The sequence below is a fragment of the Oryctolagus cuniculus genome, chromosome 6, assembly GCF_964237555.1.
Source record: "Oryctolagus cuniculus chromosome 6, mOryCun1.1, whole genome shotgun sequence".
Classification (NCBI taxonomy): Eukaryota; Metazoa; Chordata; class Mammalia; order Lagomorpha; family Leporidae; genus Oryctolagus; species Oryctolagus cuniculus.
This window is the reverse complement of record NC_091437.1, coordinates 98,869,814-98,883,943: the sequence shown is the minus strand read 5'-3', so window position 1 is coordinate 98,883,943 and position 14,130 is coordinate 98,869,814. Positions and strand designations below refer to the sequence as shown.

At 41.0% G+C, this 14,130-nt stretch overlaps 1 protein-coding gene across 1 annotated transcript in view; it reads right to left on the bottom strand.

Moving 5' to 3' along the window:
* Nucleotides 1–548: 548 nt before the first annotated feature.
* RDH10 (retinol dehydrogenase 10) overlaps nt 549–14,130 on the bottom strand; it is a 28,706-nt gene continuing 15,124 nt past the window's right edge. The window contains exons 3-6 of the mRNA XM_002710636.5: nt 5,019–5,117; nt 3,691–3,836; nt 2,013–2,144; nt 549–1,905 (exon numbers count right to left, since the gene is read on the bottom strand). Of these exons, the coding sequence (XP_002710682.1) occupies nt 1,782–1,905; nt 2,013–2,144; nt 3,691–3,836; nt 5,019–5,117 (501 nt within the window). The 3' untranslated portion in view covers nt 549–1,781. The remainder of the gene's footprint in view (nt 1,906–2,012; nt 2,145–3,690; nt 3,837–5,018; nt 5,118–14,130) is intronic.

Below are 14,130 nucleotides of genomic sequence, written 5' to 3'. Positions count from 1 at the left end.
TTGTGTTGAGAAATGGGTTGTTAAATTAGACCAATTTCTCTAGGATGGTTTGCATGTGCTCCAGGCCAGCTGGGAGGCAGACCTGGGTAACCTCTGCGAATGTCTGTTCCCACCCCACATTGTTGGAAGACTACTTCAAAGTACTTACTTACATCTATGATTGAAACTTAAGAGGCAGGCAATGCCTCAATCGGCACCACAGCCTCAAGGCTGGGTTATCATTAATAACTGGTCCTTAAGATGAGTGTGAGCAGTGAGCCGGCACCTTCCTGTGTGTGGACGCAGTGCAGATGTGATCTGTGGTGTAGCCAGCTGAAGGCACAGGTAGTGGAGTCTTCCTGCTTTCCTGCTCTCGGCATAAGCAAGCCCTGGATAAAGCCTCTCATGCAGGTGGGTGTCACGTCGGAAATTTGAGTGCATGGCACCCTACATTGTTAACGTCTGTCCTAGTTAAACTTTTTTTCCTTTACACAAGGCAGGAGAGGGCACAGAAAAGACAGCACAATGATTTTCCATATAACGTTGCTAATAATCACTCAGTCAGTGGCTTGTAAGTTAATTCTTTAAATTTAATCAGTCCTTTATAAAACTTCCCAATTAGTAAAAGTTGGCTTATTTTAATAGCCTTAAACATTGGTCACTATTTAAACAAGACATTCTAAAAAAAAAAAAAAGCAATCACATAATAGTTTATAGTAATTTACAGGTGGATGGTATACATTTAGATACAGAGGTAGAAGTTCACTTTTACAATGTTTCACTAATACACATATACCAAATTCAAGGCACAAAATAGTTTGCTTTACAAAAAAATACTGTAAAAATGTCATTTGCTGTTCTACAATGTGAATAAACCTTTCAAAAGAATCTTTACACCCTTCCATACATACTCCACAGGATGAGACTTTCCCCTCGCTGATCATAGTTGGCACAGAAATGGGGACTTTTCACCGTCAAAGTTCCCACTTTTAGAAACCGTTTCTCTGCAGAGCTGCTATGTATTCTAGGTAAGAGTCCATTCGAAGAAAGGAAACACAGCCAGCTTCCTGAGGAAAGGGCACTTTCTGTATGCAGCAAAATTCATAGGTAGAAAACGTATGATCTTTGCGGATACCTAGGTCTCCAGATACTCCATGAAGCATCTCGGAGAGAAAATTTAAAATGTAGCTAATGCTTCAGTCACTCTGACTTTTAAGAGAGAGACATGATTACCTTCACTGTAACCCTCGGACACCATTTACTCCGAATGGATGGAGATTTCAGAACTCCTTTTTAAAACAGCTGAACACACAAACACCGGGAAAAGCCACATAGGCTTTGCAAAACTGAAACTTAGAAAACAGAAGAAAGTACAGCACTACCAGTCCTTGAAGTCCCAAGGATGTCAGCTGGTGAGAGTTTAACAAAAATGAAGAGACTCTACGGAAATTTAAAAAATCACTCAAGTGAAACACACTGTAGTTATCACTTCTAGAATTTCTGTTCATTAAAAAAGAATGATAGTCCAAAGATGTCACACAGCGCTTGTGTAAAGATTGGACTCGTTTTAGGGTTCTGTCTTAAAGGACCCTAACTGGCAATAACCTAAGCTCACTTTTACTGATCACATTTTCCGAGTACTCTAGTCAGTTAATTTACACTTTATTTTTTCTTAAAAAGTTGATTAAAAAAAAAGTCAACACAGGATTAGAATCCAGAGAATGTCAGTAATGCTGATGTGCACTGGACTGAAACATCTTGATCGTCTTCTAATAGAAATGATATTCCATACAAAAAGATTCTTAGATTCCATTTTTTGCTTCATTATTGTTTGTGGCTTGTTTTCTTTGAGCAATAAAAGGGTACATACACTTGTCCGCTCCTAGGAACCGATACATGCACACAACTGCTTCAAAAGGAAGGATGCTGGAAAGGAAAGGCACCTTTGTTAGTAAACTTGTCGTCCTGCGTTGCTTAAGATTACTGGGGCAGGTAGGGAAAGACCCGATCCACGAGGGAACTGTCACGTTTACCTCTTCATGAAGGTCACGATGTACATGAGGCGGGGGGTGCAGATCATGGGCTGGTCTGTGAGAATGGCCTTCATGGCCTGCTTCACACAGTAGTCGGGCTTCAGAGGGGGCAGAAAAGGCTCTATTTCTTTCCTGAAAGTTCCAGATGCAAAAATGAAATGAAGAATTAACATAACAGGGAAGACACTGGAAATACACATCAAAACATTGACTGCACTATCAACTGAGCCAGTGATATTTGGGGTGCACCTTATTTTCTTCATAGTCTTGTTTTTCCATATTCTCCTACTAAGAACACAATCTATTTGTGCAGTCTGGAAAATAAGTTAGGAAAGAAAAAGCAAAACTTCCCTACTTTCCCACAGAGTCAAGAAAGTCATGTTCTTAAAACATATTTCATATTATTTTTCTATTTTTTGCTTTCAGTATAAAAAAGAGAGGGTGTTTGGCACAGCCAACGCTAAACCCAGACTGGATGCTAAGCTTTCAGTGTGAGGTGTGGTTAAAATGGGTACATAAATACTGGCACAGCCTCTTTGAGGAAGTCAGCTGTACACTTTCCAAGATGCGTGACTAGGGGATGCTGAGATAAATTCTCTACATGAAGAACATATAGACATCCTACCTTCAGTTTCATTCACTGAAGTTACATGTCGAAAATGATGCAATAACGCAATACGTTCCTTTTACCCTTCCTTGTCCCACACCAAAGCTCTGGACGCCTGCACCTGTTGCTAAGCTAAATAGGACACAGAGCTCCTCAAGTCCCTCAGCAACTGGTGCTCAGGGACACAAGGGGGGAAAACCAAACCAGCACATGCATGCACCTGTGCCGATGGGAAGCAGAGCTGGAGTTCATCTTGCAGTTCAGACTTGAGGCCAGCCTCAGACAGAGTGACTCAAATCACCTTCCTCCTCCTCCTCGGCTGCCTGTTCAGCTCAGTGCGTGTTAAGAATGGCTCCTGACCAACAGGGAACTGGTTTGGTCATCTGCTTTTGCCTTTCAAATTCACCCATGCAAAGATCTCAAAGTAAGCATGTCTTCACAAGTGTCCTCTTAATGATTCATGGTTTTGTTTTTTCTGCTGAGCTCCAGTCAGTTGTAACTTGACATTTATAGTTCCCCTCTCCTTTCTAAGCATGTGAATATTTTATTTCATTTTCGCTAAATCTTAACGGTTTCTTCACTCTGTCAGAGGGAATCTACACTTTTCACTAAAAGGATGTCTCCAAATCTGGAGTGTAATATTTGAAGGTCTTTTTGCAAAAAAGGCATGTTAGTTCTGACGGTGACACTGTTGCATATCCAAACCAAAGCCACACCAACGGATTTTCTTCTGGAGCCTTTGTTTACCAACACTCGTACTAAATCAACAAAATAAGCTCCTAAAGATATAGTTTCTAAGGCCCCCTAGCTATTTGTTTTCTCCTTCAAGGAGTAGAGAAGACACTTCCTGTCTCATGAGTCGACTAATTTCTGCAAGATAGTATCAGTGTGGCAGCAGTGCCACACTTGTCAATCTCATACACCCATTAGACAAACCTTCCCCACCCTGACCAGTGAAAACTAAAGGCTAATGGACAAATGACAAGGCTGACTATGTTTGAAGATCCAATTCCACATATTCTCCTAGTATTATTCTTTTTTTAATCAGTAATAAGATAGGTTCACACTGACCTGATTCGGCAGCCTCTGAACATGCCAGTGTCTACAAGGTAAGGGCAAACCAAGGTGGTTTTAATTCCATCCTTTTCAGCAGCCTTTAGTTCGTGGCTCAGGGATTCATGAAAACCCACAACTCCAAATTTACTGGCACAATAATCCTGGTTGGAGGACAGAGAATAGAAATACTAAGAGACGCACCGCCAGTGACCAACTTGCAGCTTCCCTGGTCCCGTTACTACTATGGTGAGATGTTTGAAACAAAAGGTTACAGGTGACTAAGGAGAGAAAGCGAAACCATTTTAAAGGACAGGTATCTGATGTGGTTCAGTGCAGAAATAATATTTTCAGAGCAACAGCAGAAACAGATGAACACTTTTTGCCACATCAACTGAGTATCATATTACTCTGGGAGGTCAACACAAAGGATTCTGTGAGAGCTAACAAGCTGAAGTTAAAAACGGAGAGAGGTTCACTTTGAAGTGTCTGGAAAATTTACAAATGGTCTCTTGTTCAGCAGAGGAGACTGCAAAACCAGTTTGGCTAAATTAATGCAAGAAGAACAAAGGCAAGTCTAGTTTACTTATAATTTATGGTCTTTCTTTTTTAGGGTGAAATCAAATGTAACTACACCTTGCAAACTTAAACTAGAACTTAACCAAACAGAAAGCTCTTGTCCATGACCTGTTTTCAGATTGAGAATGGAAATACAAATCCTCTGGGTGTAGAAGCTATCTATCCCACGTCCCCATGCATACTTGCAAGGAGTGATGTTTTCCATTTTACAGACACCCATAGGACAAACAGCACAGAACATATCCTGCACACACGCTATATAATCCAAAAATGTTGAAGAATAGGGATTGATGAAATCCAGTTCTACAATCCTCCACTGCAGGACACCTGACATGGGCTATAACTACCTCATCTGATGAGCTAATAGGAGATAGCTCACTCTTGGCAAGTTGACCAAAACAGAATGTGAACCTTTGGCCTCATTTATCTGCTCCCCATAGCACTGCCATGGCCCTCCCTGGTCCTATTCTTGACCCTGTGCCTCCTACTGTCACCAGACGGAGCTGCTAGTGAAAATGGGGCTTACCGAGGACTGTGCCATCTACTTCTCCTGCTATTGCTGCTTTGTTAAACTAGTTTAAATGCTTTTATGGCAGGAAAGGTGAAATTCCATTTCAACAGCTGGCCCTGGGTTACTGGGGAGCATCCTACACACAGGCAGAGTGCTCTTAGGAATGCACAGGCAGCAGGTACACTCCTTAGGATCCCTGTGTATTCATCACAAGATAAACCGCCTGAATGAAGGAAATGCTTTCGATCTGACAAACCTCAACTCCAGCAGTACTGAATAATCCCAAGGAACTTGCAACTGTCACAATATGACCATGATTAATCTCCAGCATTGTAGGAAGAAAGGCTTTAGTGGTCTGAAAAAAATTAAAAAAAAGAGTTTAAACTTTAGAAGCAATAGCATGGGTTTCATTTAAAACTCAGTCCAAGATCATAAAATTGACTTTTATTACCCACACAATTTTATGTTTCCCAATTTGTTTAAAAATATATTACATTAACCCAAAAGAGAAGATTCTTTTTAAGTAGCTGATTAGCTTAGCACCATATCTTTGGCATGTCAGGCCTATTGTAAGCCTTGACCAACAAGACTATAATACAAGTTTTTGGAGACAAAGTCCAGAGATGAAAAGCAGACCTTTCACGTGAGTTATCTGCTAATCTAAACTACTCCCAGGTCAGATCTATTCACACGCTGGTGACTTCGGTGTGGCGATCTCCTTGCCTGTGAGAGACTCTCCTGCCTGCCCAGGAACAGGTGCCTGGCATTAACGTTACCTCTGGTAATGTCTAAATGGTAACAGGCCCATGAATGAAGGGATAGTCCAGCATCATGCTCCAGCATCCAAAGGCTTACTGCCAAAGTGCATTAGCAGGAAGTGAAGTATTTTAAGATGCCAAGAAACAGCAAAAGTACAGAGCTATGTTAATGAAACATGTGTCACAATGCCAACTCTGCACTGACAAGAGCTTGTAGCATTCTGCAGGCTCCCGCTCCACTGTGGGGCTCACCGCAGAGTCTCCCACAGAGGCAGGTGACCAGCCACTTGGAGTACAGAACATGTAGAAGTAAGTTCTAGGTGGTGAACTCAGAGGCAACAATGATTATTTTATTCACTAAACTCCCTTTCCCCCCTCTAGCTATCCTGCCTTCAAAATGCAAGACTGTATAAAAAAATTACTTCAAATTGCTTAAGATGATCTATTAACTACTCTACCAGGCTCCCAACAGTTTTATAACCTGCTTCTTAAAAGAAAGCAGCAAAGAGCAATCTGTCTACAGCTGAGTTATAGCCTGCTGCCAACACAGCTTCCCATGATTTATGAAGTTAAAAAAGAAAACAAAACACGACACAGCAGACATAAAAAAGAGTTGCGTTCCCTTCCCAGAGGATTTCCGGGCTTTATAAAGGCATCCCTGAGTTTTTGCATGAATATCCAATTTGTTACGATGACTTCTACACATACAAGACCAGAAACAGGGATTCTATTAATTTTGAAGTTTCTCCCTGCTCCGGTCCAGGATGCAGAGTTGCCTGATGAGTCTCTGGGAAGTGCCTCACATTTTTCCTGGCCTGTCTCCTAGGTCCTCACATGGCCCCCTACCCCTAACTCATACCCTGTCTGAGTCTCTTATCGGTAGCTCATATCATGCTTATTCCCACCTGTGCATTTTTACCCAGGAACTCTGACAGTCCAACCTCCAGCACTTCTCAAATCAAAGTGCAATATTAATCATGTATTAATAATGTTTAATAAAAACTTTTCAAGTGTTTTATAGTAATTATAATCACTAGTCTCCCAATAATTCTTTGAGAATTAAGCCTTTACCTAATATTATTCTGGACCAATCTGACCTTGTCTATATCATGTAACTATGTTTTATGATGCTTTGATTTTGGCCGTCTTACAGCTAAAGCTGGAAGACACAGATCAGTCTTCCAAGTACTGAGGTAGGCACTGAGGAGGAAAGCAAGTAAACACACTTCCCATTGCTGCACGGTCTTGGCACAATGCTGACGTAAGAGAGGCACTCATGTCCGCTTGATTTTATTTCTTTGTAAGAGTAAACAGGGGTGGTTAGCGTAACTGTGAGAAGCTATTATCTTGGTCTACCTGATACTCAGAAAGTACCAGAAAGAAATGGTACTTGAGTTCATTATAGATTCAACTTTAGGTTCCATAACTTACATTAAATCACAGAAGTGAAGTAAAGTTAATACCACAAAAAAGCTTATATATTCCAAACTAAACCAGAAAATGTATCCTTAAGTAATCAAGTCTAATTATTTCCAGATTAGCTAACATCTGTAATATTTATACTTGATGCTAACCAGAGTTCATTTCTAAGTACAGATGCTCTTCAACTTACAGTTGATTTAAGTTAAAATATTGTAAGCTGGGGCCGGTACTGGACGTAGCGGGTAAAGCCACCACCTGCAGTGCCGGCATTCCATATGGGCTCTGGTTGAGTTCCAGCTGCTCCACTTCCAATCCAGCTCTCTGCTATGGCCTGGGAAAGCAGCAGAAGATGGCCCAAGTCCTTGGGCCCCTGCACCTGCATAGGAGACCTGGATGAAGCTCCTGGTTCCTGGTTTCAAATTGGCACAGCTTCAGCCGTTGCAGTCAATTGGGGAGTGAACCAGCAGATCAAAGACCTCTCTCTCTCTCTGCCCCTGCCTCTCTGTAACTCTGCATTTCAAATAAATAAATGAATCTTAAAAAAAAAAAAAAAAAGCTCACCGAGTCTTGGACGATGAGAGTAAACTCAACATGAAGGATCCTATTTATCATAAAAGTTCTCAATATAGGTAAGTACAAGGACTCAAGATGAAACTCTAAGAAACTGTGTACAACCTAAAATACTAGCAAGAGTTTGCTAATTGGCCTCCTGACAAATCTGCATCTCTGACCCGTGCTTGTTTCTGTGGCCAGTGTCTGCTCTAATTCTAGGTGGTGGCTGGCTCTGACCAGAAACACAGACATCCCACTGGGTTGCAGCTCAGTGGATTTCTCAGTATTCAGGCACTTTGGTCTCCACCCACCGACCAACAGGTATTAAATAACTAACCTAAATCCCTGGCACCATATAAAGGTAGGTGATAGATTAACAAGTCTGTAAATGTTTTTAAGTTAAATTGTTGCAATTTTTGAAACTGATTAATGTCCCCATTCTCCTCCCCTTATCCATTCAACAAATAATTCTTGAACATCCATTACATCCAGGTTGCCGGTGCATAAAGAGTACCACAGGAGCTGGTCCCATTCCTGTCTCTGAACAGCTTTCACACTCACCTGGAGCTAACTGGGTCAAGCCCGTGCATCAAATGTATGGCAGTTCCAATGCATCTGTCACATAAGCAGGGTACTGTAGTTGCGATTCCAAAATGTGATTTGGGGCTGCTTTGCCCTGTGTCCCTGCCTCCAAAGGTTGTTTAGAGGGCAGTTAAACTACCAGTTTTATATTCAAAGGAAGAGAGAAAATGGGGTGAAAAAAGAAAAACCCAAATATGGCTATGGGACTAAAGTCTTTTCTAATTGCAGTTTATACACATATTTTTCAGGGAAATATGTTTCAACTTGAAGTAGCTAGTAAAGTGTGACACAGGTTGGTCGGTTGGTTTCTTTTGAGAGGAGGTTTTTGTTTCAGTTTCTTTCTAAAGTAATGGTGGATCAGTGTTCACTTTAAGACTGTGTCATTTGTGTGCCTAATCAGGGACACATGTGGCTTTCTGTACAAATGCAAGCCAATGTGGCTGTGCATGTTCTACATCAAGACAAAGGCCCATATTCTTTATTTGGAAAGGTTAATGCTGCAATTATGATGATGATGTCAACAACACACAAATTGTTGAAGGTACTGTAAGGTGTACCTATCAGTCTTTGAACCCAGACTGCTTGTTTTCCAAGGCTCACTTCAAACACGTCCTGGGCCCCAATTCTGTCTGGGGGCAAAGGCAAGCCTGGGATGAGCGCATCTGCCTGAGCACCACAGAGGTCTCTCTGCAGCCTGTGCTCAGGGTTCCCGTAGGAGCCTTGTGCATATGACTAAGGCTGTTAATCATTTTCTTTGCTGCCTGAATGGACGCAAGCAATGACTGCTCATATGACATTTTCACAAGCAAACGCCTGCCTGAGGTCTACAGTGCATTATTAAACAAACTTTGATCAACACTAATTCTGTTCCTAACTTTGCAAGAAAAAATGCTATAAACGGGTAACTAGAAAGCATCACATTTTCAGGGATTTTCCAAAGTAACCTGACCAGTTTTCCTTTCTAATTAGTCTTGCCCTCAACAGTCTGGTAGATGACATCTGAGATAGCACAGCATATTCTGTCCTTGACATAGCTTGACAGCACAAAGAAATCTGGCACGTTGCAATGAATTATTAATGTGCACAAATATTGTAGCATGTATGAGGTGGGGACCAGCAAAAGGTGAAGTGCTAGTTGCCATGACACCAGTCAGTTCATGCTAAGGTTCATGATCTTTGTCTCAGAGAATCATTAGATGAACACTAAAGGCAAATCTGAAATGCATACCCAGAAGGCTTAAGTATAAATTCATGCATGTGCTTTCATGGGGGGATCTGAGAGGGTAACTCAGAAAACCCATCAATCAACAGGACTGTTGTATTATGTCAACTTTAAGGATGGATAATCTAGGTTAGGAGTTACCAACTAGTTAATGGATCTCTACAGGCAGTACATTAAATCAGCCTCCAGAGTTAGTTGGTGCCCATGGTGGTTGGCAAGGTTTGCTAGATGTTGCTAGGTTTGCTAGGCTAGGAAATTGCAATCCATTGCTATGTTCTCTTATTTGAACATTTAGGAAACAAAGACAGAAATCTAGTTTGTCTTTATGAAAATATGGGTGACTCATAATACATTTGAGCCAGGAGACTTCAGAGAATTTAGAATTGGAAAAGACCAAGAGATTTTCTCAGGGTTTGCCTTGTGGCAAAGCAGGTTAAGCTGCTGCCTGTGATGCCAGCAGCATGTATGGGTGCTGATTTGGATCCTGGCTGCTCTATTTCCAATCCATCTACCTGCTAATGTGCCTAAGAAAACAGCAGCTCCCTGCCACCCATGTGGGAAACACAGATGAAGTTCCTGTCTTTGGCCTGGCTCAAAAGTTGTAGCCATTTGGGAAGTGAACTAATGGATGACGATCTCTCTCCCCATCTCTACCCCTCTCACTGAACACTGCCTTTCAAATAAATAAATAATCTTTTTAAAAAAGACATTTTATTTGCAAAAGAAAAAAAATCCTCTTAATTACTAAGTATAAAGTATTGAGCTAGACCTCTGATTATTTGTGATTAATTTTATCACAAGGTTCCAATACTATAATTGGCCACCAGCTGCCTGGTTGCTATGTGATTAAGAAAATAAAAGGAGGACATTCGAATGGACACTGACATTCCTAGGAAACATGTTTAACCAGTTGAATACCTCCACAGCTCCTCAGGGTTCCTCTTCAAAGCACCGGGCACTTTGAAAGATAACTGTAAAGGTCACATTTATAGTATCAGCAAGAATTTCTTAAACAGAAGTGTAAGTGACTGCACATAGACGTGACATGTCACAGCTCGAGAAATCTTTGAAAGTTAGGTTTACGCCAGATTAACTTCCAACAGTTCCGACTTCCAGATCATTCTTGGTGCTCTTAATGACAGACTGGCCTGTGTGCAGCCTGCAGCTGCAGTGTCAGGACAAATTAGCCTAAAGTTAAACAAAAGAGAATGTGAAGAGATGTGGTATCAGGCAAAGTCTGACTGGAAATTTTTAGATGGATGGAATCTTAAAGGTGTATGTAAACAATCAGTATTTGTAAGCAATCCCAGTTTCACAGACACTAAGGGAGAAGCAAAGTTAATTTCTCCTAGTAGGAAAAGATTTCATACTGTATTTTATGTGCATTTGCACAACTTTCCTGTGATCAATTCAAGAAAAAGTATCTTTTATGAAAATCGTTCCTAAGTGTTTATCTCTTGTTTTAATGTCCAAGAAACAAAGAAGACATTTGTTTCCAAAGAGGACCATAAATTATGCCAGGGAAAGGATTAACACCACTGACACATACAAGGTACATCTTTCTGGTGTAAGTTCGATGGTTTTCAGCATCTCCAAATAACATCATCTATACAATCTGAAATAAAGGATTCTAGTCAAGATAGTACAGGACAAAGCACCTCCAGCTGGAAATGCGAAGAGCACCCCTCCAAATGCTCATACAATGTTCCTTTGGTATTTTGTTCCTTCTGTCAGTGTTGCTACCAGAGTAACTTATCTTTACCAGAATCACAAAGGAACACAAAGGGTGACTCATAATACATTTGAGCCAGGAGACTTCAGAGAATTTAGAATTAGAAGAGACCAAGAGATTTTCTCAGGGTTTGCCTTGTGGCAAAGCTTATTTATACATATAAAATGACATCTGGTGGCCTTCTTCTCTGAGAGCTCAGTCATGGCTCCTGGAAAACTATGATTCAACAGGACAAACTTTTGAAGGTGCTGAATTACAGTGAACTGTGTTAAAAAGGCAAAAAGGATAAATCATTTATGTGTTCAAAGATTAAAGATGGTGCCATGACGTGCCACCAGCTAACTGGGGTAAGGAACATGCGGCTAAATACTCTATTTGTAGCAGATATAAAGGTATCTACTTAATAAATATATTGGACTTTAAAAGTTTTAATTTGACCATAGAAAGTATTATTTGAAAAGAACCATCTTTATTACCAAATTATCTTTAATTAGGAGACAAAGCTTAAACCAATGTTTGCTAGCAATTTTTTTGACTTAGATTTTAGCTGCAGCTGACAGCAGAAATTCTAACATCCTTGTAGCTGCATGATATCATGACAGCCTTTCTTCCCTTTTGCTGTGTGGGTATGTTTGTAGACAGAAAGGCCCCTGGCCTATTGTGCAATAGAACCCCATTTAAAGCCTGGAACTACTCTCTCAGACTTAACAAAATGTTCATCTTAATTTCTATCAGACTGAGAAAAGACATTCTCTTTTGATAAAGAACAGACTTAAAAAAAAGTCTAAATAGTCAAATTTGTACAAATGTTATATTTAGAATCCTTTAAGAAAACACAAATTACTGTGAGGTTACTGGCATTAGTTTAACATTTGAATGGCACCAGCAGTTAATACGTAACACACATGCACAGGAATACTCCTACGGTTGCCCTGCAACCAAGAAGCTAATAAAAGGTCCAGGCCTTTCAAATGGACACCTAGATGATGACACCATCAGTTATTCAGCAAAAATAAATGCTTCATTAACTTGTCTTCCCACTGTGAAAGCTTGTAGTGAATGTACCCCAAGACTGCCACTCAGATAACAACATTCTCTTGCATTTTAGGGCTCAAAATACAGAAATACCAGAAATGAGGTGACTTAAAACTTAATCTGCCTGGAAAGTACACTGGGCTTTGGAATCCAGAAATCCATGTGGTCCTGACTGCCAATTACTTAACCTTCCTTTTGTTACTTGACCTCTCGACTCTTGATTTAACTCATTTAAGAAGAATGAGACAAAAAGAGGGGTGTCCAGGGTCTTTTAGGTCAAAATGTTAAGATTTATATTCAGTAATTCTTTTCTTCTGTTCTTACTTTGCATTCAAAATACAAGTCGTAACACTGAGGTAATTACTTGCCTAAGACTCTCATAAATGACTGAGTAAGGTACCAGCTCCATTAGTGAGTTGCAGCATTTGGTGATCAGTAAAAATATCTACTCATTAAATATTCATATGATGTTATGGCTGCGCCTTTTAGCATACTATAACTTGAATCCATGCTTCTTATCTATAAAAAATAATTGCTGTTTTTTGGCTTTAGCAGGGTCTGTGGAAGCTCAAGGCATCAAACATTGAACGCTGAGCACTGTGAAATGCCATTTCCCCTGACCCGTGCCCTGACGAGGCCCTACATGATCAAAAGAGTGTTCAGTGACTTCCCTTCAGCTCGGGCCCTTCCCTCTATTTAATAACTTTCATGGAATAATGAAAATAACCTACAACAGTGCAAAGTTCCTGCCAAACAACAAGTTGTCATTAATCCCTTTGCTCTGTTGCAAATTCAAATCACAGCTCAGAAATTATTATAAAGACAGATAAGCTATCACTTGGGGACCGCCTGCATTCCATATAGGGGTGCCTGAATCCAGTCTTTCCTCTGTTTCACATTCCAGCTTCCGGCTAATGTGCTTGGTAGGAAGCAGATGATGGCTAAAGTACCTGGGTTCCTGATATTCACATAGGAGACCCAGATGGAGTTCCTGGCTCCTGGCTTTGGCTTGGCTGTTGATGGCATCTGGGAATGAACCCGTGGATGAAAGATCCATCTCTGGGGGCCAGTGTTGTGGCATAGAGGGTTAAGCCACTGCCTGCAGTGTTGGCATCCCATATGGACACTGGTTCAAGTCCCAGCTGCTCCACTTCCATTCCAGCTCCCTGCTAATGTGCCTGGGAAAGCAGAAGATGGCCTTGGTTCTTGGGCCCCTTTACCCACATGGGAGACCCAGAGGAAGTTCCTGGCTCCTGGCTTTGGCGTGGCCCAGCCCTCGCCATTATAGCCATTTGGGGAGTGAACCAGTGGATAGAAGATATCTCTCTGTCTCTCCCTCTCTCTGTAACTCTGCCTTTTAAATAATAAAATAAATCTTAAAAAAAAAAATCCACCTCTATGCCTTTCAAATAAATTAAATAAATAGGCCCTAAAAAAATCTTCCAAGGGCAGAGGTTTTGGTTCTGCTCTAGTCAAAGGAACCACTTCCATGGGGCAGACTCACCTGTGCATAAGTGTAGCCACTGCTTAGGCTGCCCCAAGTGGCATGGCTCCTTTGCCCCTGTTTCAACAGTACAGTCTAGCAACATCCCCTTGACACATCACTTATAATTCGTAAGTGTAAATAGTTCAGGTTCTTCTCGGCTATCTGTGGGGCCTTTAAAAATATTAAAATTTTTACCTAAATGAAGGACCAATATAATCAAGAGGTTACTCTTGAGAATGTACTTTGTCCTTAAACATGCACAACAGCAACATAGGACTCACCCAAAGGTCTATGAGGAATACATATTAAATTAAATTGTTAAAAAACAAACTTTGTGAGCCTCTTAAAGAACCTTAAGGATGACAGAAGCCTTTTCTGTAAGTCAGTAGTTCTTGGAATCACCTGGGACGCTTATACTCTGGGCCCGGGCCACATCCCACACCAACCATTCCTGAATCTGCATGGGAGAGAATCAGGCATATGGAGGCCACATGCCCTGGCCGTGTCTAATATACAGCCAGGTTGGAGAACCAGTGTTCTAGAACAGAGTTGCTCAGTGTCAACACCATTACATTTCCA